At 40.4% G+C, this 26,085-nt stretch overlaps 1 protein-coding gene and 3 non-coding genes across 11 annotated transcripts in view; all 4 read left to right on the forward strand.

Moving 5' to 3' along the window:
• Positions 1-26,085, forward strand: part of LOC140453394 (pumilio homolog 1-like) — a 163,610-nt gene that overhangs the window by 102,407 nt on the left and 35,118 nt on the right. For 4 of the 8 annotated variants that reach the window (XM_072548016.1, XM_072548015.1, XM_072548018.1 and 1 more), the window contains 8 exons: positions 75-262; positions 1,260-1,426; positions 12,602-12,875; positions 16,465-16,558; positions 18,391-18,510; positions 21,147-21,173; positions 21,660-21,805; positions 22,909-23,047. In XM_072548016.1, coding sequence (XP_072404117.1) covers positions 75-262; positions 1,260-1,426; positions 12,602-12,875; positions 16,465-16,558; positions 18,391-18,510; positions 21,147-21,173; positions 21,660-21,805; positions 22,909-23,047 — 1,155 coding nt within the window. The remainder of the gene's footprint in view (positions 1-74; positions 263-1,259; positions 1,427-12,601; positions 12,876-16,464; positions 16,559-18,390; positions 18,511-21,146; positions 21,174-21,659; positions 21,806-22,908; positions 23,048-26,085) is intronic. The other 4 variants (XM_072548019.1, XM_072548021.1, XM_072548020.1 and 1 more) reach the window with 1 other exon arrangement.
• LOC140453753 (small nucleolar RNA SNORD103/SNORD85) lies at positions 20,617-20,697 on the forward strand. The gene has a single exon (XR_011952488.1). It is a non-coding gene; the product is annotated as a small nucleolar RNA SNORD103/SNORD85 (small nucleolar RNA).
• LOC140453752 (small nucleolar RNA SNORD103/SNORD85) lies at positions 22,131-22,216 on the forward strand. Its single transcript, XR_011952487.1, has one exon. It is a non-coding gene; the product is annotated as a small nucleolar RNA SNORD103/SNORD85 (small nucleolar RNA).
• On the forward strand, positions 23,730-23,814 carry LOC140453751 (small nucleolar RNA SNORD103/SNORD85). Its single transcript, XR_011952486.1, has one exon. It is a non-coding gene; the product is annotated as a small nucleolar RNA SNORD103/SNORD85 (small nucleolar RNA).

Genomic DNA, 26,085 nt, shown 5'->3' on the forward strand with positions numbered 1-26,085 from the left:
TCATCTTATCTAGTATACAATATATTATTATAGTAACAGAAAATTAATGCCTATTTAATTGACCCCTCCCTCAGATCACTCCGTGTCACAGCCAATCATGGTGCAGAGACGTCCTGGTCAAGGTTTTCATGGCAGTAACGAGGTCAACTCTGTCTTGTCTCCCCGGTCTGAAAGTGGAGGACTGGGTGTCAGCATGGTGGAATATGTACTGAGCTCTTCTCCTGGGGAAAAACTGGAGTCTTGCCTCCGAAAAGGACCATTTGTAAGTATTGGATGCGTTTTGCTTTGCAATAGTACTAGTACTGCAGCCATGGAGAGAAGAGAAACCACACAGTTTAACTAGCAACTTTAATGATGTACATTGTGGTTTTTGTGCCACTCTGTTATTTTGTCATCTCACATGAGTCTCAGCACTGTCACTTATGCTTCTCTCTAGTGTGTAGTTCAAATTGCTCACTAAGTACAACCCAAATCTGAAAGTGCTCATTCTGAGGTTATATTGCATGGTGTCAGTTATGCTAGTAGTTCAAGTAAAAGCAGTTCTGACCCTGCATCTAATCCTGGTACTATTTCAACCTCTCCAGTATGATGGACATTCTGTGGTAGTTCAGTCGAGCGGCCATATTCATATATGAATGTTAATAACAAGTGCTGTTCAGCTACTTAACTTATGTGCTGCTTTGCCCTTGCATGATATCCACCACATTCTTGGATATTTTTGCAGTGTGCGTAATGGATCGGAACAGAAACCATGAGTAATTTCCTGGTCTACATTGTCACTCTACATCTGAAACGTGGACCATCTAATCTTCATGATCTTTATGGTTTACTGAACGGGCAGTCTTTCTGAACTTATCAAAGTTGATTTTTCTGTAATATGTCAATATTACAATGAGTAGGCCTTTCCACTTAGTCACTGATATGCTCATTTTGTTTTTGGCCATCTTTTCCATTGGTGGCAGTATTGAAAGCTGTGATTTATTACCTCAGGCATTCTTGGTACTCCTAGTTGGTTTTACCGGTGCAGATCCTTGGTTCTTCCTTGGTTTAATATTGATGCTGTTTAGAGCTAATTGCTGCAATTTACTATGGGACCTTGGAGACTTTGGTGAAAAGAAATGATATTACATATACTGTGCAGTTTCTCAGCTATGTTCTCAGCTTGTTTAAACCTGCGAATGTACCAATACAGCTCTATCTTTAATAAAGGTTCTTTCCCTTATCTCTTCCCACACCCTCCTCTTTACCAATCTGTACAGGGTTCAGGAGATGCTGAGACTCATAATGAAAAGGGAGACAAGAAAGGAAAATCTTCATTCGACGGAGATAAGATGGGAGATCTGAAGGAAGTGGAGGATGATGGGATTGATAAAACAAACGGCCTGGTGGTACAAAATGGCATAGATGCTGATGTTAAGGACTTCAGGTATGTGGTGAAGTTACAGCGTGCCCCTTTCGTATGATATTTTTGATCAAAGTTATTTAAAGCTGTTAAGTGTTACAGTAGGTTTATTGGAACATTTGCTCAATTATGATTGACCTCTTTTTATGTTGAGCCAATATCAGCGATTTCTATCCATTCGTACCAGAAATAAAATATTGCGGATGACAATACTTCATTCTGTCCAAAAGCTTGATCCATGCACCGGAGCTTCTTATAAGAACAATGGATTAATATTATATGACTTTCCATACATTATCCACGACAGCACCTCTGTGGCAAATAGTAACATTTCTTCTCAAGTATGCAGATGTTAAATCAGGTCATGTCCTTTGTTATGGACTAGGCCAGACCACTCAAAACATTCTTAAGCAAGCAGCCCAGACCATAACCTTGCAATTTGGTTTGGTAAGTGTACAGTAAGAAGGGCTCATGCCCGAAACGTCTATTCTCCTGATCCTTGGATGCTGCCTGACCCGCGGCGCTTTTCCAGCAACACATTTTCGGCTACAGTAAGAATTAACCAGAATGAGTTAACCAGGCTAACTATCCGGTTTTAAAACAGACAAAAGATTATTCACAAAATAACACAATGAAACACAAAGAACAGAATAAAGAACCCCTACAGAACTCAGTCTATCCAAACTATACTTAATTATACTGTTCTGAATATACACATCAGTCCCAATAAGCAAACCCCTTAAAACACAGTAAAAGAAAAAAAGGAACAGATGCTTACAGGTTTAATTTAGAAGGGCAGAGAGAGCCTGTTTACACAGTTCACTTCTAACAGATTTTGGACTGAACTGCCCAGCTCGAGAATTGACCACTTTTTCTTTTCATTATACAGGTCACTTTTAAAACATGACCACTTTGGCCTGAAGTCTTGTCTGTTTACATATAAACAAAAAGGTCTCTCAATACCCTTTAATCTCTGTACCAAACCGGTCTAATCTGAACCGGGAGAGTTTTATTACCCCTCTGGAAAAAAAGTCCAAGGACACAGTATCCTTCAGAAAAGAAACAGCTTTTAGAAAAAAAAGTGACCAGCTTTGTAGCACCTTGCACCAGCTTTCCCATTCCCCACTCAACAAAATAAAGGCCATGGCCTTCAAACTTTTAAAAAAAAACTTGGCGTGTGCAATTGATTGTAGAGGATGTGGCTAACGAAAAGAATCCATCACATGGTTATAAACAGTAGCAATCACATTGTTGTGAGAGATTTAAGTACACATTAGCAGTCAAGACAAAAAAGTGTGAAATATTCTCCACGTAGATTGTGGCTGTGGTCTATCCTATATACGATGATAGCCGGATCAGAAGAACACCTTTATAGATCAGGATTTTGAGGGAAGTAGTGTTCTTTGCACTATGAGTAATTGCCACATCCAACCATGACAACTTTTGCTGGCTGGTTAATTATACATGTCCAAAATATATCTTTTTCCAAATTTACATCCAGTCCATGAAAGCAGAATGAATGAAATACAAACTTGGCTAAGGGCACTTGGGCATTTTTGGCTGCATGCCCGAAGATATCGAAGCGATGAAGCAGTTAGAGAACAGATTTACTAGTCTGTTGCCTGATATCAGGACATATAAGTCCGACTAAAGAGTTGGTGGGCATGTTGGGAAATGGGCCGGTTTCGGTTAGAGCAGAGGAGACTGAGAGACCGATTTAAGTTCTAGGTTTTGACAAGCCGAAAGGATCAACCTAGCGAATCCTATAGAACAGATCCATTGAACTGTCTACCTTGTCTTACCTTCTGCCCTAAACACCCGGGTTTTTAAAAAGAAATCTGTCTGCATTTGTATATGGGGGAGTTTTATAAACATATTAGAATTTTAATGAGTAGGTATATGTTAGTGGTTCATCATTGTTTAACTGTAGCAGGAATCTATTTACTATAAATAGCAATTCTTAAGTACAGAAACCTGGTCCATGCTTTATTAGTCAAGGTCTAAAAGACAGCTAAATTGGGAAACTTTGAGTATTCTTCTAAAATCTTTAACTTTTATAACAACCTCAGGAGTAGTGAGGTTTGATTTCCAGCCAGGCTTTCCTAGTGAGGTGTAACAAAAAGGCTAGAGTTTTGCTGATACAAAAGTGACAGGCGGTTTGTTCATGTCATAAATGTTTGAGAGCAGTATTTTTCCATTCATTCATTTGTTGATAAGTGAAGCTAAACATTGTATTCAAGTATGTATCTCTACCTCTTTGTTGAGTTTATTCAATTAGTATGGATGATTTACTTCTCTCTCCAGTTATTGGCACTTCAATTTAAGCTGAGAGGAGATGGTGCAAGTTGTACATTGTATATTAAGCAGTTGTAATATTTCAAACACATCTACAGCTCCAGCTTTCCTTATTAAGGCATAGAGGGGTAAAATGGTGCACCTCAGTACTGCCATTATCCACTAGTGTTACCAGTGACTCGTTTGGTCTTTCGGCAGATATTGGGAAATATCTCTTCAAGGATTATACAGACCTGGACCACTCTCAAAAACAGCAGATGCTAGCTCAGTTAATGTTAATGATTTGGTTTTGCTTGCCCTTAGTCTGAAGGGTTTCAGATTCAGATTGGGAATGATTTTAGTAAATTTTGGAGCCACCTTGAGAGATTGCACAGCTTAATGCTGTTCCTACGGTTCTTTTACTCATCTATGGGATGCAGAATCACTGGGCTGTGCGGGCATTTATACCCATGCCTCACTGCCTTCATATATGTAGGATAGCTGCCATATTCCATGTGTATGTACATCAACAGCGCTATTTGGATTGGAGTTCTAGAATTTGGGTCAGCAACGTTGAATGGTGGGTGATGTAGTTCAAAATCAGGACATTGTGTGGCTTGGAGAGGTACTTCCATCTGGTGGTGCTCCCCTGGTGTCTTTTAAAAATAAGATTGGGTCATGTAGTTTGAGCATGTTGTTGGAGGAGCTTCTGAGAGTTATATTAATGCATGTTGTTGATGCTGCACGCTGCTATCACTGTGCTAGTGACGGAGGACATGAACTTTGGTGGTGAATGGGAGGTACCACCCAAGTGGGCTGCATTGTCTTTGATTGTGTCGGGCTTTTTGAATGTTGTTGGAATTGCATTCATCCAACCAAGTGAGAATATTCCACAATAATCTTGAATTGTGTCTTGCAGCTGCTGGATAGGCTGTGGGAAGTAACTCACCAAAGAAGTCCCAGTCCCTGACTTGTCCTTTAAGTTACATTATTTATGTCCAGTTCACTTTCTGATTAGTGGTAGTTCCCAAGAAGTTGATTGTAAGGCCTTCTGTGATGATGATGCCACTATCGATGTGAGCTGGGTACATTCGATCCTGTTGACAATGGTCCACATGTGACACTGGTATTACTTGCTCCTTAGGTTGACTGTTATCAAGTCTTTCTTCCTGTGGACACTGCCTAATGCAGTATCTCAGGAATTGTAATTAATGCTGTGCAGTGTGAACATCAATAAGCATCCCAGCTTCTGACATTTATAATGAAGGAAAAATGTTGAAACAGTTGAGTGTGATTGGGCGAAAGTACAAATTGTACTCTGGGTGAGTGACCGTAATGTCTATCATGAAGAGTAGCTCAGTAGCACTATTATTGACTGAGCTGGCTGAGGCCTAAAGGATATAGCTGACTGACTAAGTCTGTGGCCACTGATGGGGAAGAAAATACACTTGACCCTTTCCTCACCAAATCTGCCTGTTGCAGATGCTTCTGTCCATGAAAGTGTCAACAGCAGTGACCACCGCACAGTCTTTTTTGTGGTGAAGTGCCATTTTCACAATGAGGATACTCTCCATTGTGTCATGTCAGGCTACACATCTACTAAATGGTAGAGACATGGAGCAGATTTAGTAAAATTGGACACCAATGAAGCACAGTGGATCATCAGCAGCACCAGCACTGATTTCAACTGCAGTCTAACTACATAGCCTGATTATATCTCCCTGCTCTACAGTTATCACAGAGCCTGTTCAATGAAGAATGCATAAAGGAGTGCTAGGAGCAGCATCAAGCATACTTAGAAAAGAATTGTTGTGCGCTATACAGCGGATGCCGCATGCAATAAACAGTGTTAAGTAAACCCTCAACCAGTGGATCAGATCTAACCACTGCATTACTACCACATGTCGTCATTATGGCGGTAGACCATTTAAAAGAACAGGGGTTGGAGGTTTCACCAAGATTCACCCATTCAATGATGGGGGAGCCCAGCACATTAGTACAGTGTTTCCATCTATCCTGTGCCAGCAGTGCCAAGTTGGTTACCTGTCTCTGCTGCCTCCTGAGTTCCTAAGCATCAAAGATACCAGTCTTGGACCAATTTGATTCATTTCAGGTGTGGTCAGTAAATGCTTGAAGACACTGGATGCTGCAAAGACTGTTGGGCCTGTACACATTCTAGCAATAGTATTGAAAACTTGCGCTTCAGAGCTAGCCATGCCTCTAGCTAAGCTGTTCGAAAGCAGCAATTATATTTGATGCTATCTGGCAATGTGCAAATTACCCATATATGTCCTGACCACAAATCCAACCTGCACAATTACTGCCATTATCAGTCTGCTTTCTCTTGCTAGCAAAGTTATGGAAAGGAACATCATCAGTGTCAAGTTTGGTGCTGAGTCCCTTGCTGTTTTTGGTCTACATGGTTTAGACATGGATGTAGGAGGTATGATTTATTAAGTTTGCAGGTGGCACAATAATTGGTTGTGCAGTAAGAATGAAAGCCTTGGACTATTTACAAAATACATGTGCCTGTCAGATAGCTGAACAGAATTTAATTCTGAACAATATGAAGTAAAGCATTTTGGGAGAGCTAACACAATGAATGTTAGGATTCTTGGAAGTTAAGAGGATCATAGAGAGCTTGGTACGCATGTCCATAGCTTCTGAAAGGCAGTTGTGCAGGTGGATAAGTAGTTAAGAGTGCATATGGGATACCTTTTATTTGTAAAGATATTGAATACAAGAGCAGGAAGGTTATATTAGAGGTGTATAAAATGTTAGTTGGCTTGAGTACAGTGCAGTTTTGGTCAACATTTCATTAGATGTTATTGCATTATAGAGAGTGCAAAGATCTTCCAGGACTTTGCTTGGCCTGGAGTGCTTCAGCAATATAGAGAAGCTGGATAGACTGGGTTTGTTTTCCTTGGAGCACAGGGAGCTGAGGGAAGACCTGTTTGAGGTGTACAAAGTTATGAGGAGTATAGGAAGAATCTTTCTCCACTAACAGCAGGGTGAGTAAGCAGAAGGTGAGGGTTAGGACGCTGAAAGGATTTTAGGAAAAGAAAATTCACCCAAAAGGTAGTGGCTATCTGAGCTCACTACCTGAAAGGAAACAGAAACCGAATTAGAAAGCTTTAGATAAATCATTGCGACACCCTACCGTACAAAGGTACAAGGGGATCTTCTGGTACAGTGGAAGTGTCGCTACTTCTGGGCCAGAAGGCTTTTGTTCAAGTCCAATCTAATCCATTTATGCATTCCAGCAATGTGGAGCAGGTTGATTCAAAAGTTTATCTGAGAGTACAGGCCAAGTGCTGGATAAATGAGATTTAGGCCAGATGAGTACTAGTTGACCAGCCTCATGAATTATAACAGCACCTTCAAGATCCCCTCTTAAGTCATGTCACCCTGCTTTGGAACTATATTGCTGTTCTTTCGCTGTCACCACTTCAAATCCTGTAACTCCCTCCTGAACAGCACTGTGGATGACCCTACATCCAGAGGACTACTGTTCAAGCAGGCAACTTTATTACCATTTTCTTCAACACATGGTGAGAATGGTCAATGACTCAAATAAAGCATAAGCCATCTAAAAATCAGACCATGTCTGGAATACTGAGAGTTTTGGACCTCCTTATTTAAGGAATGATATCATTTCATTGGAAGCAGTTCAGAAAAGGTTCACAAGGATGATCCTGGTGTGGAAGAAATGTCTTAAGAGCAAAAGCTAAACGGGTTGGGACTTTACTTCCTGGAGTTTAGAAGAACGAGAGGTGATTTCATTGAATCATGTAGGATTCTTAAGGGGTCTGACAGGGTAAATACCGAGAGGGCGTTTCCTGTTGTGAGAGAGCTTGGGACTAGAAGACATAGTCTCTGAATAAGGGGCTGCCAATTTAGGACTGAGATAAAGAGGAATTTCTTCTGAAGGTTGAATGTCTTTTGGAGCTTCTTGCCACACAGAGCTGTGTGGCCATAGTCCTAGTTTATATATTTAAGACTGAGGTTATTCATCAGTCGGGGAAGCAAGGGCTATAAGGACGGGGCTTGAAGAATGTTGGAACCGCATGATCTTATTAAATGGTGGAGCAGGCTTGAGGGGCCGAATGGACTGCTTCTGTTTCTGTCTCTTGGTCTGCTGTTGCAGCTTGATTACAGTATTTATATTCGTGTAGTGCTAAATACAACACATTTTAATTGATACCTAACACTTTTTAAATGTATGCATTAAAAATGTCACCTATTTTGTCTTCATTCCTAGTAGCTGTCATTTGCACACAAATGGGCAATTCAGCCCAATAGATTTACCACCCTTTTTTAAAATTCCTGCCAGCTTTCTGTTTCTGCTAATATGTGTTATATTTCCTTTTGCTTCAAACAGTCTGTGTGGCACGCTAACACCACTGTGTTACGAAATTGCAATGTTGTATTTGTGGCACTTGTTTCTGTACTTGTTTATGGGAGCAGTTTCTCAGCATCATTTCTGTTGAGCCACTGCATAAGTTTTAAGCCCCCCTCAGCTATCGTCTTAGCCTTTTTTTTTCCAGAGAAAATGCCCCTTCCCACAAGCTCCTTTCTGACGGTGGCATCTCAATTATGACAATATCCTTGTTAATTTTTCCTGCACTTTTCGCAAATGCTTCAATATCCTTTTCTAATCCAGAAGTTAAAACTATGAACGCTTCAGGCTCTACATAATTGAACATTTGTCCCTGCTTTTATATTATTTTCCTCCAAAATGAGTTTTTATGTTTGCATTTTGGTGTTGTCATAATAAACCCTTTTTTACTACTTGTGATTTTATGTTTGTATTTCATGACTTTCATACCCCATTTAATCTCTGACCTTCTGAGAAATAATATCCTCATGACTCCATTTATATACAAAGGAATAAAATTGGCCATTTTACAGTAGGAAAATTAAGTTGGACCCAACCGGGCATTTTAAATACTTTTTAATGCAATTTCAAGTATGACATCCTCCTTAATACATTATACATAATGTTACATTTAAGGAACTTTGTGGTTTTGTTTTTTCCCTTTGTCAGCAACGCATGGCTTACTATGAAACTTTTTTGATTAGTAAATGGCTCAAAGACTAAGGGCGGTTTTTATGTCTTAAACCATGTCTGATTTGCTTATTAGAAGCATTATTGTGTACATTTTGGACTCCATGGCAACTCTTGTGAAGTCAGTTATTGATTGGAGGTGATATTCATATTTCAGCATTTAATGTTGCAAGATTAAATTGTTTGTGGCAGGCAGCGGAGTTGTGGTGATGTTACTGGATGAGTAATCCAGAAACCTGAGCTAATGTTCTGGGAGAAAGGAGTTCGAATTCCACCTTGGTAGGTGGTTAAAATTTGAATTCAGTGAAATCTAGAATGAAACACTACCTTAATGGCAATCATGTAACATCAATTGTCATAAAAGCCCATCTAATATCTTTAAGGAAGAAAAGCTGCCATCCTTACATGATTTGCCCTACATGTGACTCTTAAAAGCCCTCTTGGCAATTAAAGATGGGCAATAAATGCTGTCTTAGCCAGCAATGCCCATGTTCCATGAACATTTAAGAAAGATGACTGTCAGCACTTTGACTAGACTGTCTTTAACACTTTGTATACAAATCATTGATTGCAAGTCTCCAGATCAATACATATTTAGAACATAGAACAGTACAGCACAGAACAGGCCCTTCAGCCCACGATGTTGTGCCGACTATTGATCCTCATGTATGCACCCTCAAATTTCTGTGACCATATGCATGTCCAGTAGTCTCTTAAATGTCCCCAATGACCCTGCCTCCACAACTGCTTGCTGGCAACGCATTCCATGCTCTCTCTCTGTGTAAAGAACCCGCCTCTGACATCCCCTCTATACTTTCCTCCAACCAGCTTAAAACTATGACCCCTTGTGTTAGTCATTTCTGCTCTGGGAAATAGTCTCTGGCTATCGACTCTATCTATGCCTCTCATTATCTTGTATACCTTAATTAGGTCCCCTCTCCTCCCCCTCTTCTCCAATGAAAAAAGTCCGAGCTCAGTCAACCTCTCCTCATAAGATAAGCCATCCAGTTCAGGCAGCATCCTGGTAAACCTCCTCTGAACCCTCTCCAAGGCATCCACATCTTTCTTATAATAGGGCGACCAGAACTGGACGCAGTATTCCAAGTGCAGTCTAACCAAAGTTTTATACAGCTGCAACAAGATCTCACGACTCTTAAACTCAATCCCCCTGTTAACGAAAGCCAAAACACCATATGTTTTCTTAACAACCCTGTCCACTTGGGTGGCCATTTTAAGGGATCTATGTATCTGCACCCCAAGATCCCTCTGTTCCTCCACACTGCCAAGAATCCTATCCTTAATCCTGTACTCCACTTTCAAATTTGACCTTCCAAAATGCATCATCTCGCATTTATCCAGGTTGAACTCCATCTGCCACCTCTCAGCCCATCTCTGCATCCTGTCAATGTCCCGCTGCAGCCTATAACAGCCCTCTGTACTGTCAACGACACCTCCAAACTTGCTGACCCATCCTTCAATCCCCTCTTCCAAGTCATTATTAGAAATTACAAACAATAGAGGCCCAAGGATAGAGCCTTGTGGAACACCACTCGCCACAGACTTCCAGGCAGAATATTTTCCTTCTACTACCACTTGCTGTCTTCTGTTGGCCAGCCAATTCTGGATCCAGACAGCTATGCTCCCCTGAATCCCATTCCTCCTGACCTTCTGAATGAGCCTACCATGGGGAACCTTATCAAATGCCTTGCTGAAGTCCATATACACCACATCCACAGCTCGACCCTCATCAATCTTTCTAGTCACATCCTCAAAGAACTTGATAAGGTTTGTGAGGCATGACCTGCCCCTCTCAAAGCCGTGTTGACTGCATTTAATCAAGCCATGCTCTTCCAGATGGTCATAAATCTTATCCTTCAGAATCCTTCTAACACCTTGCAGATGACAGACATGAGACTGGTCTGTAATTGTTGGGGATTTCCCTATTTCCTTTCTTGAAGAGAGGAATTACATTTGCCTCTCTCTAGTCCTCAGGTACGACTCCAGTGGAGAGGGAGGATGAAAAGATCTTCACAAGTGGCGAAGCAATTGCATTTCTCGTTTCCCAAAGCAGCCGAGGACAAATCTGGTCCGGGCCTGGCGACTTGTCAATCTTAATGTTTGACAAAACTTTCAGCACATCAGCTTCCTCTATCTCTATCCATTTCAGCATGCACACCTGCTCTTCAAAGGTTTCATTCACTACAAAGTTCATTTCTTTCGTAAAGACAGAAGCAAAAAACTCATTTAGGGCTTCCCCTACCACCTCAGACTCCACACACATGTTCCCTATGCTATCCCTTATCGGCCCTACTCTTTCTTTGACCATTCTCTTATTCCTCACATAAGTGTAAAATACCTTTGTGTTCTCCCTAATCTGTTCTGCCAAGCCTTTCTCGAGCCCTCTCCTGACTCTCCTCAGACCATTTTTAAGCTCCTTCCTCGCCTGCCTGTAATCCTGTAGAGCTGAGCTTGACCCTAGCTTCCTCCCACCTTATGTCAGCTACCTTTATCCTTTTGACGAGAAGCTCCACTGCTCTCGTCATCCAAGGTCCCTTTATCTTACCCCTTCTTGCCTGTCTCCGAAGGACATATTTATTCATCACTTGCAACAACTGTTCCTTAAACAGTCTCCACATGTCTATAGTCCCTTTACCATGGAACTATTGCTCCCAATCCATGCTTCCTAACTCATGTCTAATCGCATTGTAGTTTCCTCTTTCCCAATTAAACATTCTCCCATTTTGCCTAATCCTCTCCTTCTCCATAGCTATGTAGAATGTGAGGCAATTGTGGTCACTATCACCAAAATGCGCTCTCAACACAAGATCTGATACCTGCCCCAGCTCGGTTCCGAGCACCAAGTCTAGAATGGCCTCTCCCCTCGTCGGCCTGTCAACGTACTGAGTTAGGAAACCCTCCTGAACGCACCTTACAAAAACAGCTCCATTCAAATCTTCTCGAAGGAGGTTCCAATCAATATTGGGAAAGTTAAAGTCACCCATTACAACAATCCTACCACGTCCACACTTTTACAAAATCTGCCAACCTATGATTTCTTCCATCTCCCTGCTGCTACTGGGGGGCCTGTAGTAATCCCCTAACGAGGTGACTGCTCCCTTGCTGTTCCTAATTTCCACCCATACTGACTCGGTAGACAGATCTTCCTCGATAATGGAAGCTTCTATAGCTGTGATACCCTCTTTGATTAGTAGTGATACACTCCCTCCTCCTTTTTCCCCCCCCTCCCTATTCTTTTTAAATGCTCTAAACCCTGGAACATCCAGCAACCATTCCTGCCCCTGTGAAACCCATGTCTCTGTTATGGCCACAACATCACAGCACCAGATACTGATCCATGCTCTAAGTTCATCACTTTTATTTCTGATACTCCTTGCGTTACAGCAAACACACTTTAACTGGTCCCTTGGTTCCTTCCCAGGAAAGTCCTTTCCACTAGCTGGTCTACCTCTTGCTATTGCCTCATCTGCATCAACTCTCACCTCCGGCATACAGCTCAGGTTCCCACCCCCCTGCCATACTAGTTTAAACCCTCTCGAACTACTCGAGCAAACCTTCCACCCAGGACATTGGTCCCCTTCCAGTTCAGATGCAACCCGTCCTTCTTGTATAGGTCCCTCCTTCCCCAGAAGGCATCCCAATTATCTACATATCTGAAGCCCTCCCTCCTACACCAGCTGTGCAACCACGTGTTAAGCTGCGCCCTATTTGTATTGCACATTTCTTTTACTTTTCTGCGACTGATTTAAATTTATGCAGTTGCTGTAACCTGTGTGTTCTGACAACAAAGAGTTATTTTTGTTGTGTGTACAAGAATGACGTTCAACTTTTCTTTGCAGCCGTACCCCTGGCAGCTGCCAGACCTCCCCAAACGAAGTTGTGGATCTTCTTGGACCCAACCAGAACAGTTCCGAAGGCCTTGGTCAGCTGGCTAACAGTAACAATGTGAAACCTACAGAAGATTTTAACAATGTGGAGTCACAGAATGTGCCCTTGGATTCAATGGAACCTGTCGGGCTGGACTCGCTACAATTTGATTATTCCAGTAGCCAGGTGCAAATGGATTCCGCGACAGCTGCTGTGAGTTTGTTTGACTACAGCTCTCAACAGCAGGTTAGTTCACCTACATCTAAGCTGCTGAGACTAAGTTTAAGAGTTAAAAATGCTGATCAAATTAAAATGCTCATTTTTAACTATTGATCCCATGGTGACAGATGCATATGCAAGCAGTTTGTAAAAACTGAGGTGCCTCATTTTCCAGCCTTACTTGACCCTTGCAAGTTCCTTCCCATTTATTCTAGTGCCATATTTTTACTGCACTGGTGTGCAATTCCCAAGGTCCTGACAGCAATGGCAAATAGAATTCAGTATTACTTAAGTTATTATAAAACCATAAGACATAGGAGCAGAAATTCGGCCATTCAGCCCATCGAATCTGCTTCACCATTCAATTGTAGCTGATAAATTTCTCAACCCCGTTCTCCTGCTTTCTCCCCAGAACCCTTGATTCCCTTGATAATTAAGAATCTATCTATCTCCATCTTTAATATACTCAATGACCTGTCCTCCACAGTCTTCTCTGGCAGGACATTGAGTATATTGAAGATGGAGATAGATAGATTCTTAATTATTCCATAGATTCCTCACTCTCTGGCTGAACAAGTTCCTCCTTATTTCCATTCTAAAAGGCCTTCCCTTTACTCTAAGGCTGTGCCCGCGGGTCCTAGTCTCTCCTACCAGTGGAAGCATCTTCCCACTGTCCACTCTGTCCAGGCCATTCAGTATTCTGTACGTTTCATTATACTTGTAAAACATTTAATAGTGAAAATCAGCTTTAGATGGGTAGTGGAAAAACTCAGCAGTTCTGGTCCTACCTGTAGTGAGGCAGAATTAAAAAATGAGTCCAATATGACTCTTGAGTTTCCAATACGTAGATAACATGAGAACGATATGTCCCCTCACCCACCAGTAGCTGGGTAAAAGGAATAGAAATTGACTTGAACCTCCTTGAGCTAATCATTGCTTATTGAGTGGCTTGACAGCATAGCTGATTGTGAGGATTGCAGGCATGGGTCAAAGGTCACTGAAGCTGCCCCAGTGCTGTTTTAGAAACCTCTCTTCTTTCCAAGCTATATGATTGCTGTATTGATGCATACAGTTACAAGGTAAGTTTAAAAGGGTTGACATTAGCAGGATCTAAACAACGTAATTAATCCAGTAGATAACACCCATTCTGAATTGATTAAAAATAAAATTCTTGGCACTTAAAGTCTATTTATTAAACATTGTTTAAAAAGGTGGCCTCACAAACCTACCTGTGTCTTTAACATTTGAAAAAAACAATAAAATTTATTGAATTGGGATTGTATAAATCAATGGAGTTGCTTTAGGCATTGAAGACTGTAGGCCAGTTGGTAATCAATCTGGGAAGATGCAAGTTAACCACAGAAGAAAGTAGGTTTCAATGGAATCTGAAAAATGTACTCTACATAGACAGCACACAAATATCTCCTGCAAGCTGTTGGGAAATTTCAACTTGCACAACGCATATTTCTCTTCTTTTAAGCTCGTTTAGCTGTGAGTTTAATGAAGAAATAATGAAAAAAGGAAGAAAAATACAGGTGCCAGAGATCCAAACATACATTGGCACCAACGCGCAAGTCAATCACCACTGACAAAATTTTTAAAAAGGGTGTAACCTTTCTTCAGTTTTACTCAACACTAATTCTTTTTAAACAGTTTTTTTTAACAAATCGAGAAATTGCGTCTCTGGTCAAGAAAAAGAAGGAGATCTATGTCAGCTATAGACAGGTTGGATCAAGGGAATCCTGAGAGGAGTATAAGGGCGTAGGAGTATCCTTAAGAGAGCTATAAAGGAGACATGAGATAGTTTTGCAAATAGTATTAAAGAGAATCCAATGAGATTCTGTAAGTAAATTAAGGGAAAAACTGAACTCTGGAGAGAATAGGGCCGTTTAAAGGTCAATGTGGCCGTCTGTAGAACTACAGGAGATTGATGGGATACCAAATGGATATTTTACATCAGTATTTACTGTGGGAAAGGACATGGAAGCTAGGGAACTTGAGGAAATAAATAATGTCTTGAAAAGAGTTCATACTACAGAAGAGGTGCTGGAGGAAAATGCATAAAAATAGTCTTTGATGGGAAGTGACAGAAGGTGTTGGTAGAGGATTGCTTATCAGAGTGGAGGCCTGTGACCAGCAGTGTGTCGCAAGGATTGGTGAAGGTGCTTTTTGTCATTTGGAGATGCAGTGGACAGTGAAGAAGGTTATCTCAGTGTCATGGGGCCTCGATTGGATGGCTTGTGTGACAGAGTTTAATTTATTTAAATGAGCTGTTGCATTTTGGAAAGGTAAAGCAGGGCCGGGCTCACGTGGTTAATGGTAAGGCTCTGGGAAGTGTTGCTGAACCAAGATACTGAGAAGTGGATGTGCGTAGTTCCTTGAAAGTGGAGTCGCAGATAGACAGGGTGGTGAAGAAGGCGTTTGGCACACTTGCTGTAATTGGTCAGTGCATTGGTATTAGGAGTTGGGAGGTCATGTTGCAGCTGTACAGGACATTGGTTAGGCCACTTTTGCAATACTTCACACAATTCTGGTCGCCCTACTATAGGCAAGATATTGTTAAACCTGAAAGGATGTAGAAAAGATTTATAAGGATGTTGCCAAGACTGGGAGGGTATGAGCTATACGGAGAGGCTGAATAGGCCAGGGCTGCTTTCCCTGGAACGTTGGAGGCTGAGGGGTGACCTTATAGAGGTTTATAAAACTCATGAGGGACATGGATAGGATAAATAGTCATGGTCTTTTTTTCTAAAGTGAGGGAGTCTAAAATAAGATGGCATAGGTATAAGGTGAGAGGGGAAAGATGTAAAACGAATCTGAGGGGTAACGTTTTCATGTAGGGAATGGTGCATGTACAGAACGAGGTGCCAGAGGTAGTGGTGGAGGCTAGTACAATTACAACATTTAAAAGGCATCTGGATGGATATGTGAATAGGAAGGGCAATAGAAGGGTATGGGCCAAGTGCTGGCAAATGGGTCTCGATTAATTTAGGATGTCTAGTCGGCATGAACGAGTTGGACCAAAGAGTCTGTTTCCGTGTTCTATAACACTGTAACAGACCCTGACTGATTTGTGCATTTGCAGCAGACTCCTACTGTGGGTATGCACCATGTTTTCTTTGGACTAAGAGGGCCAAGTGCCTAGTGTCATGTAGCAGCGTTACATCTAAAAATCTGTTATATAACTTCGGGCCTTTACCCACTCACCCATCCCCATATAATGTTAACTGTTCTACCTGGTCATTTCAAATGCCAGGGTTACTGTTTGGAAACAGGGTTCGATGCTTCACACATTCTGTGAAACTGGCTTATCACTATTCTAAAGAGCTGATTTTGTTTCTACACCTGGCGTCCAAAAATTTGCATTTTAACAAAAAATAATAATTTCACCGTTCTTCCATTTTGAGACAGGTAATACTGCAAGTCTTTAACTACTGCATGAACAAAGCCTAAATTTTGTGTTGAGAAGTAGTGCTTTAGAATGAGGAAGTGATGCACAGAATTCTGGAAGGAGATAACAGCTGAGCTAGTTCATGAAATATATAAAGAGCACTAGAGCTGCAAGTATGGTGAATCAACCAGTATTCAGCATGTTTTAAAATGTTTTTTTCTTTAGCTATTCCAGAGACAGAATGCATTGACAGTTCAGCAGTTGACAGCTGCACAACAGCAGCAATACGCCCTTGCAGCAGCCCAGCAGCCACACATAGGTAAGCCATTTTCAAGAATATCTTATTAAGAAACCTGTGTACTCCCCTGAGTGTCTGATGGAAAATTTTTTCATCATTCAACTATTTATGTAATTTTCAATATTTAGCTTTGTTAATGCAGAACAGATGAGTTTAGGATTTGATGGCAATGTGAAATCCAAGTTACAGAGAAGAATTGTGCATAAATTGGTGACTGTCTAATGGGAGGAGGGGAGGTGACAGTGAATTGTGGAGGAAGTACTGACTAACGGCTAGAGTGACATCTGTTACTTGAACAAGAATCCAATATAATTGGGAACCAGACTTAATGGCTCTGTTAATGTCTTTCATTGCCTTGTGGAGTCATCGGGTATTCAGGGAGATGTCAGTTTATTGAGCAGTAATACTAAGTGTGAGCATAGAGGCTCAAAAGAGCCATTTAAATTAAATGTGTTTGCTTGACCGCTTGAGTGTATTATTAAAGCCTTTCAATATCAGCTTGTAACACTAGCTTTTCATCTGTGACTTAAGAATCCTTACTGTTCTAATCACGTTTGAATGAGCTGAATATTCAAGTTAAATTATGTTTAATGATAGACTTGGTAACTGGTTGGAAGGGGTAATTGTTTCTCAGATACAATGTTGTTTCAATTTTGAAACTCTGGAATTCCCCTTGAGGACTTGATATCAGTTACGCTGCGACCCCCTTCCTTTATTAGCTATGTTGAAACCCCTGCAATTATTGTTTTATCACAGTGCAGCACTGCTGAGCAGTCAAAAGGCACCAATAGCACTGTAATGCTGTACTAAGAAATTAAATAGTTTGTTTCTGTAAGATCAGTGACAGAACATTTCATTACTATTGAGAGAAAACTTTTATATTGGTTCACTAATGTTTTACATGTACAATGGCTGTTTGTTTATCAACCGGAATCAAATATATTTTATTGGATTTTGAGAGATGGTTATCCAAAAAATGATACCATTTAATCTTTGTATTGATGGGATTGTAAGGCTATTTTTGGTGTAAATACAAAATTGCATTCAGTGTGAACATTTGGAAGTGATGACACTCATGGCCCTCAGTCAGAAACTATTCAGCATCAAGAACTGAATTTATGTAGTCTAATGATTTGAGCCAGTCACAACTGGCTGGGGAATGGGTGGTTTAGTTAAAGCCTTATCGGTGTTTTCAAGTTATCTGCACAGGGTGGCTCTTTAGCCTGTTATGACAAGACATCACTTGGAGCATTTATCAACCGAAGCAGTGGGAAGTACATTGTCCTTTATTAAAATTTTAATTCTGACTGATTTCTAGTGTATTTCTTACTCGCAGTCTTACAAGCAGTACTTATGCATCCATTCCATTCTAGCTATAGTTACACAAATTAAATGCAACTTGGGCACTTTAAGTAACGCATTTGAATTACTGTTGTGGTGTGTACAAGTAATATATACACCAATTTTCTTCTTGTCATGTACAACTGCAAACTATTTGACACTGAGCTTTTGAAGTAACGATGAATTATTGTTAGTTTGAATCAACTTCCTATGAGCATGTTATCTGATTTTTTTCCCTTGCAAGGGGTACTAAGTTTTAAGAGTGCTTTAATTGCAGAACTGATAATCTTTGCTCACCTTTTTTTACCCCCACAATTGCAATGCCACATAACTGCATGCATGCTTCTGTTTTTGGAAACAGTGCTAATCAACGTTAATTTACAATGTTTCGAATCCACATTTTGGTTGTGTGTGCTTGAACAGTGATGACTATGACTCGGCCACTAATCTATTGTTCTAAAATTAAGGTGTCATTCCAAATACTTGATGTGGCGTTTTTATATGTTGCACAGGTATGTTTTCAGCAGGGCTTGCTCCAGCAACCTTTGTTCCCAATCCATACATCATTAGTGCTGCTCCTCCAGGTACAGATCCCTACACTGCCGGGCTTGCTGCAGCTGCAACTCTAGCAGGTAAAATGCAATGATCTGTATGAAGACAATTAACTCTGATAATTTCTTTCCTTCCCCACACTGTCCCCTCCAGTAGAAGCTAAAGGCAGGCAGGTAGTGATCCTGGAAGTTATAGGTGAAGAGTGAAGGAGGGAATTGAACATTTGAAAAAATGGATTGTTCTGAGTGTAGGAATCTGGATAAGTTGAATGGTTTTTTGTCTTTCTAGACTTTACGTTGTCCCAACTAATGCAGTGTAGTAAGATTTTGGATTTAATAGTTCATTTATAAGTGTTGGCACTTTTGGATCTCTCAGTCAGCACTTTGGCGTTAAAAGGGATGAGGGTAAATTGAGAAGTAACATCAGTGAGCTAAGTAGTAAATCCATGGAATAGCATGACTTGGAAAATGGTGAAAGCAAATAGTATGAGACTTCAAAATGCAGGTTGTGGGTAAGATTTGTTTAAGAAAATCGCTTTGAACTACAAAATGAATAATGTTAAAATGTGACGTATGGGGAAGAACAAGTGGAAGACAACATTTAGTTGCCTTAGTTTTTCACTTTCCAGGCTTAACTTGCCTTGTTTCTGAGCTCGAAGTGGATTTCTTTGGTAAGAGATTGATTGCCATGATGACAGGAAAAATTCATTCTCATTGTATCTTGTATTTTGTATCTTATATTAATTTGGCAGCTTGTTTGTTTCAGTCAATAGGAAGTATGTGTCAGGATTTGAGTTGGAATGTCATGCAAACCCAAACACCCAATTTTTGTTTTAAGAATTGGAGTCTGATAGGAGATTAGGAATTTAATTTTCAGCTTTCTAACTGTGTCACATAAATTGCAACAAAAAAAACTGTTTGAAATCCACCATTAGAATCTCTTCATGGTGCTCAAAATGAGCTGAGTGTGTGCAGTCTGTAGTGTTGAGAAATTGTAGTTTCACAAAGTAACCGACAAGAAAGTTAGAAAGATTGTGTCCAATGTATTCAATTTTGAAAAGACTGCTGCATCTTGCATGCAATTGACCAGTGTCTGAAAAAGTGATAAGTTTTGACATGGTGTATCACAAACTACAATTATTCGCAGCACATGGCAAATTTGGCAACCAGAACTTGTTTTCAAAAAGGCTGCTATCTTGTTGACTGTTCTTTTCAAATACTTGCTGCTTGTGTTCGTACTCATCAGTTTTCTGCCAATCTAATTGGTTTATCTATTGGACATGTGTGTGATGTGGTCACCAAAGTAAGTTGTGTCCCAAGGTCAGCGCAAGAGCTCTTATATTGGATGTTGTTATTACAATAAGCTTTGTTTCAATTCTAGTTCATGTATGTGGTAAGTGGCATGCGTTGGTTTGTAAAAGATTTTCTTGAGTGTGAGGTGAGCAGAGAGAGAGTTACTGTTTCTGGGTTTTGCAGGGAGATGGTAGTGTGTGACGTCTGAAAGGAACCTTTAATTGATCGCACAGGTTGCTGTGGTGGACATGTATCTTTAATGCAGCTGTTTTTATTAAAAGAATCATACAAGTGCAGATGACCATTGTGCTTTAATAGTTATTGTCACATACGTTAATTATGTTCAGAAGATATTTAAGGTTTTTGGGGCATGAGCACTTTTCACTGATAGAGCCTCGAAACATGAGCACTGTTGCAGTTCATATATATATATATAAATTACTTGCTCTTTTATTTTTAAAAAATGAAATGCAGCCTCTTACACAGGAGACATCTTAAAGTGCTTTTCTTACATATAATTTTATTTCAACAAAGTTCCTTTTTAACAGAAACATGGTTCCTAAATCCAATGAAACTCTAGTTCAGTATTTGAAGTTTTGAAGGATGGAATGTAGCCGTGAGAAACATGGCACCCTTGCAGGTCATATTTTAAAAAAAAGTTTATTTTATTATAACTGGTTATTGGTTTCATGTTTTAAATCCTAATGATGAACTTATTCAATGAGCAAAATCTCATGTCATTTTCAAGTGGATGACTGATGGAAGTTTACAAATCAGATCCGTTGAATCTAATTTAATCTTAATTCAAACATATTCAAATGTAAAAGAGCACAAACATTTTCAAGGTGGTGAAAATTTGTTTGCTCACAATAAGAAGCAAATATGTCAAAAATGTCTGACAATAATGACACACTTATCTTCACTGAGAAGTGTTCGATAATGAGAATTTTGCTATTCTTAAAGATCTAAGCCAGACTGAGGTTATTGGTGCTGATGAGCCCTCAATCTGTACCCGTTGATGTCATTTGTAATGTTGTTAAATTGGGATTTGGTGCGGATATGATGGGGATGGGGGGTGGGGGGAGGGGGGAGAGAGAGCGGTGGGTGTATACATTGTCGTTAACTAGACAGTGTACTTCTATTGGACACAGTGAACTCCTGTTTTTAATTTGTTTAATTGATGTCAATATCAGATTAAGCATTTATTTAGGATTCCTTTATTCTACAATTCATTGCAAGTCCATTTTCAGTTTGCTCCCTCTGAGCCTGAAATGTGTTTTGTAACTGCACAGTATTCAGTGGGTAATGTACAAGTCAGGGTTGGGTTTTATTTCGCCATTGTTAATATATCTGGAAACAAAGAGACAACGCAAGTGGTTGGCTTCATTGTCAAAGCAACTTTTCTTTCCATCCTCCCTGTGTAGGCAAACGGCCGGCCCCGGATGGCATAGGTGAGATCAATTCACCTTGAAGGAAATTTCGTTCAGCTGTGTTTTGAAGTGTGCCTGTGTAATCTCGTTTTTGTTTAAATGACAAGCATACTGTTCTGTATTGGTCATCTTTAGAAGTCGTCAGGGTTTAATTGCTGCTAATTTTGACTGAGGTACCGACCCATTCCTAGTTTAATTAAATAACATCCACTGTAATGAACCATACTTATTACGCTTTTCTTTTTTGGAAAAGTAGAAATCCAGAATTTATTAAGGCGTAGTCGGCAAATATAATTGTACTAACCTATTGGGTGGGGGGTGAAAAGTTAGGATGCACAAATATGAAGTTATCTATCCTGCATAAAAGAATGGCATGTCCATTAGACAATAAGGACATTTTTGGAATATCTAATTAAATGAAATTTTTACGATTTCGCATTAGTTTTGTGTATTGCATTAATGTAAATTGTGCGAAGTGCATTTTTAAAAATCTCTACTTTGTATTAGGCCCGGCAGTGGTTCCACCTCAGTATTATGGTGTTCCATGGGGTGTTTATCCAGCAAATCTCTTCCAGCAGCAAGCTGCAGCCGCAGCTGCTAACAACTCTGCAAACCAGCAGGCTGCGTCACAGGCACAGCAAGGACAGCAACAGGCAAGTCATCCATCCATTTATAACTCGGTAGAGGAGTGAATTAGCACTGAGTCAGGAAAGCTGAGTAAATATAGAAGCAGATTTGTCCACCTTGGTGTGTTTTAAAGATTACATGGAAAGTGAAGTAAAATCCATATTTATTCACTTCGCATGCAATAAATTAATGTTAAGGAAGGCCATTAATAGAGATATTGCTGAATGTATCTCATTAGGTTTTGAAATGTAAACTCTGAAGTTGGAATTTGTATCCAGTGGACTTTAAAGACTGTACGAGTGGAACTAAAGTATTAGAACAAAGTGCTGTTGTTTGGTTTGCAAAGGTCAGTCTGGCAACGATGATGCACTTGGCCTCACTGAGAACAGTATTCACGAGTTAATTTCAATTTTGTACTCCTAAAGATCTGAGCCAGAGCAAGTATATTGCTGCAGGTCAAAGTGATAATGTTGGTGCTTGGCTGTTGACTTCACCGTTACATAAATTTGAGCTCTTGAATCTATCTTGGCGATTCCTGGGTATTGCATCTCTTGTCGAACTTGGGTTGAACCCCCCCCCCCCCCCCCCTTTTCTAAAGTGTACTGGAATTTTGATGTGTGTGCAGGGTAAGAGGAGGTGAGTTTTCCATAGTCGGGCTAAGTCCCTGGTTGGGAAAGACAAGCGTACTTAAGCCAATTACCTTTGCGCCAGCTCCTGACAAATATGCGAGAGTGAGGGCTCACTCAAGTTGAGTCATGATCTGTTCCCTCACCACCCATTTGCAAGAGTGCTTTGAAGGTCACTGTTGAGGTACATATGTTCACGTGAAGGCCACAAGTTGCTTGGTGCCTGCACAATAATAGTGTGGTGATGGATCAGCATATTCAAGAAAGGAAGAGAAACAATTAGTAAGAGACATTCACCAATCTTCTTCCTTAATATTTACTAATGATGCCTGACGTGACTCTCCTCACCATTGAGAATAAATCCTCTGTTGCACATTCCTTTGAACCATGAATGGTAATGATCTGTGTCACACAGTATCTTCCTGGTTATGATTTCAGTGAAATCACATTGACCAACAGGGCGTTACACTTCAATGTCAGTAATCCTATATGGTTTATCCCAGGTTCTGCGAGCTGGAGCCAATCAGCGCCCTTTGACCCCAAATCAAAGCCAGCAAGGACAACAAGCTGACAGCTTGGTAGCAGCTGCAGCCGTGAATTCAGCCCTGGCCTTTAGCCAAGGATTGGCCACTGGAATGCCAGGTAAAATATTAATTCCAGGTGATGCAGATATATGCATTATCCGACAGCAGTGGTGTGGGTTGTAGAATAATCGTTTAAAGAATGTTTGATGCATTACCAACAAGTTAATTATTGACAATTGTAGAGCTTCATAAAGTAGAAACCACTGAACAAGTAATGGATCAAGTTTCTTCACATTTGAGTTTACAATTGAAAACACATGAAGCGTCACACAGCATGTTTCTGCCATGTGTACAACTATTATAACCAAGCATTCATCGAGGTTGCTTAGAAGAGGATGCTTCAAAGCAATAGAAATCTTTCATACATATGTTTAGTAACTTACATTAGAGAAAACAGACTAGCTTAATTTTAGAAATACCTTTAACTACTTTTGCTGCCATTTCTGAAGATCTAATTGACATACCAGCAAAGATTTCAAATGCTCGGTGTTTGGTTGTTTTACAAGTTATTTGTGTTATTGTTGGATTTGCTGTTACTGCTGTAACACAAGGTCAAGAAAGGAAGTGTAATCATAATTTGTAATATTAGATACACAGAAATGTTGGTTAAATCAGTACAGACTTGCAGAATACCAAATTAAATACTAATTAGGTTAATCTTCCATTTTAAGGCAGTTTTAACACCACTTTGGAAATTTTAAAGTAAAGCACTGTTGGCAATATTTTCATTTTTGAATCTGTCTGGCAATGATGACACACTTGCCCTCACTGAGAATATTTTCAGTTATGAGAACCTTACTTGTACTCAAACATATCTGAGCCAGACATTAACACTTTGATGTTTTGAATAACACACTTCAAGCCTAATTACTCATTTGATTCAAACAAAACATTTTCAATTCACAGGAACTGCATGTTTTGTTGTAGACCCAGTTTAGTGAGAGGATTTATTCTGAACTTGTCATTTTATTATTAACATTCATACCTGAATGTAGCTTTATGGGACGGGGTTGATTTTCAGATGAGTTGAAAGACAACAGTTCCAAAGCTTGTGATTGTCAAATAGATTTGGCTCAGAAAAATATCTCATTGTTTGACTGGGACATATTCAAAGCTCTGTAATTCTGTTGTGCAAAAGAACTTAGCTTATTCAAAGGAGTAGGGCTTTTTGAAAAGTTCATGGATATGGACGGGGAGCGGATGAATTCTGAAAAGTCCTTCCAAAACATTGGACAAAATCACCTGAAGATATACAAACATCGAAAATAGGTGCAGGGTGAGGCCCTTTGTGCCTGCACCGTCATTCACTATGGTCATGGCTGAACATGCAATCTCAGTATCCCATTCCCATCCTCTCCCCATACCCATTGATCTCTTTAGCCACAAGGGCTACATCCAGCTCCCTCTTGAATGTATCTAATGAACTGGCCCCAACAGCTTCCTCTGAGAGTATTCCATAGGTTCACGACTCTGACTAAAGCAGTTTTTCCTTGTCCCAGTCCTGAATGGCTTACCCCTTATTCTTAGACTGCGACCTCTTGTTCTGAACATTCCCAACATTGGGAACATTCTTCCTGCATGTAGCCTGTCCAGTCCCATCAGGAATTTGTATGGTTCTATGTCTCCTCCTCTCCCTCTCACCCAACCCATTCTAAATTCCAGTCGATCCAGTCATCCCTCATATGTCAGTCCTCCCATCCCAGGAATCAGTCTGGTGAACCTTTGCTGAACTCCCTCAATAACAAAAATGTCCTTTCTCTGACTAGGAGAACAAAGCTGCGCACACTGCTCAAGGTGTGGCCTCACCAAGGCCCTGTATAACTGCAGTAGGACATCCTTACTCCAATACTCAAATCCTTTTGCTATGAAGATCAGTATGCCATTAGTTTTACTCACAGCCTGCTGCATCTACATGCCAACCCTCAGCGACTGTTCCATCATGACACCCAGGGTCTCAGTGCAGCTCACCTTTTCCTAAACTGCCACCATTCAGATCATAATCTGTCTTCCTGCTTTTGTGACCAAAGTGGATAACCTCCCATTTTATCCATGTTATAATGCAATTGCTAAGTATTTGCCCACTCAGCTAGTCTGTCCAAATCTCCCTGTAGCTTCTTAGCGTTCTCATCGCAGCACACATTGCCATCCAGCTTAGTGTCATCTGCACATTTGGAGTTGTGGCATTCAATTCCTTTGTCCACATTGTTAATATATATATTGTGAACATCTGTGCACTGAACCCTGCAACACCTCAGTCGTCACTGCTTGCCATTCTGAAAAGGGCCTGTTTATTCCAACTGTCTGCTTCTAGCTATGTCAATACATTACCTCCAATACCATGAGTCTTTATTTTCCTTCGTAATCTCTTGTGTGGAACCTTGTCAAAAGCCTTTTGGAAGTCCTGATACACAACATTTACTGATTCACCATCATCACATCCTCAAAAAACATTCCACAAGATTTGTCAAGCATGATTTCCCTTTAGTGAATCCGTGATGACTAGGACTGATTCTGTCACTACTTTCCAAATGCTCAGTTAGTGCATCCTTAATGATTGACTCCAGCATTTTCCCCACTACCGTTGTCAGGCTAACCAGCCTATATTATCTGATTTTTCTGTACCTCTATTTTTAAAGAGTAGAGTTACATTAGCTACTCTCCAGTCTATTGGAACTCTTCCAGAGACTACAGAATGCTGGAAAAATGTCACCGATGCATCCGCTGTGCACCTAAATTGGAGGTGTGTTGGACAGCGAGGAAGGTTACCTCAGAGTACAACAGGATCTTGATCAGATGGACCAATGGGCTGAGGAGTGGCAGATGGAATTTAATTTAGATAAATGTGAGGTGCTGCATTTTGGAAAGGCAAATCAGAGCAGGGACTTATGCACTTAGTAGTAAGATCCTGGGGAATGTCACTGAACAAAAAAGACTTTGGAGTGCAGGTTTATTGTTCCTTGAAAGTGGAGTCGCAGGTAGATAGGATACTGAAGAAGACATTTGGTATGCTTTCCTTTATTGGTCAGAGCATTGAGTATAGGAGTTGAGAGGTCATGTTGGGGCTGTCCAGGACATTGGTCAGGCCACTTTCCGAAC

The sequence above is a fragment of the Chiloscyllium punctatum genome, chromosome 27 (genome assembly GCF_047496795.1).
Source record: "Chiloscyllium punctatum isolate Juve2018m chromosome 27, sChiPun1.3, whole genome shotgun sequence".
NCBI classification, from domain to species: Eukaryota; Metazoa; Chordata; class Chondrichthyes; order Orectolobiformes; family Hemiscylliidae; genus Chiloscyllium; species Chiloscyllium punctatum.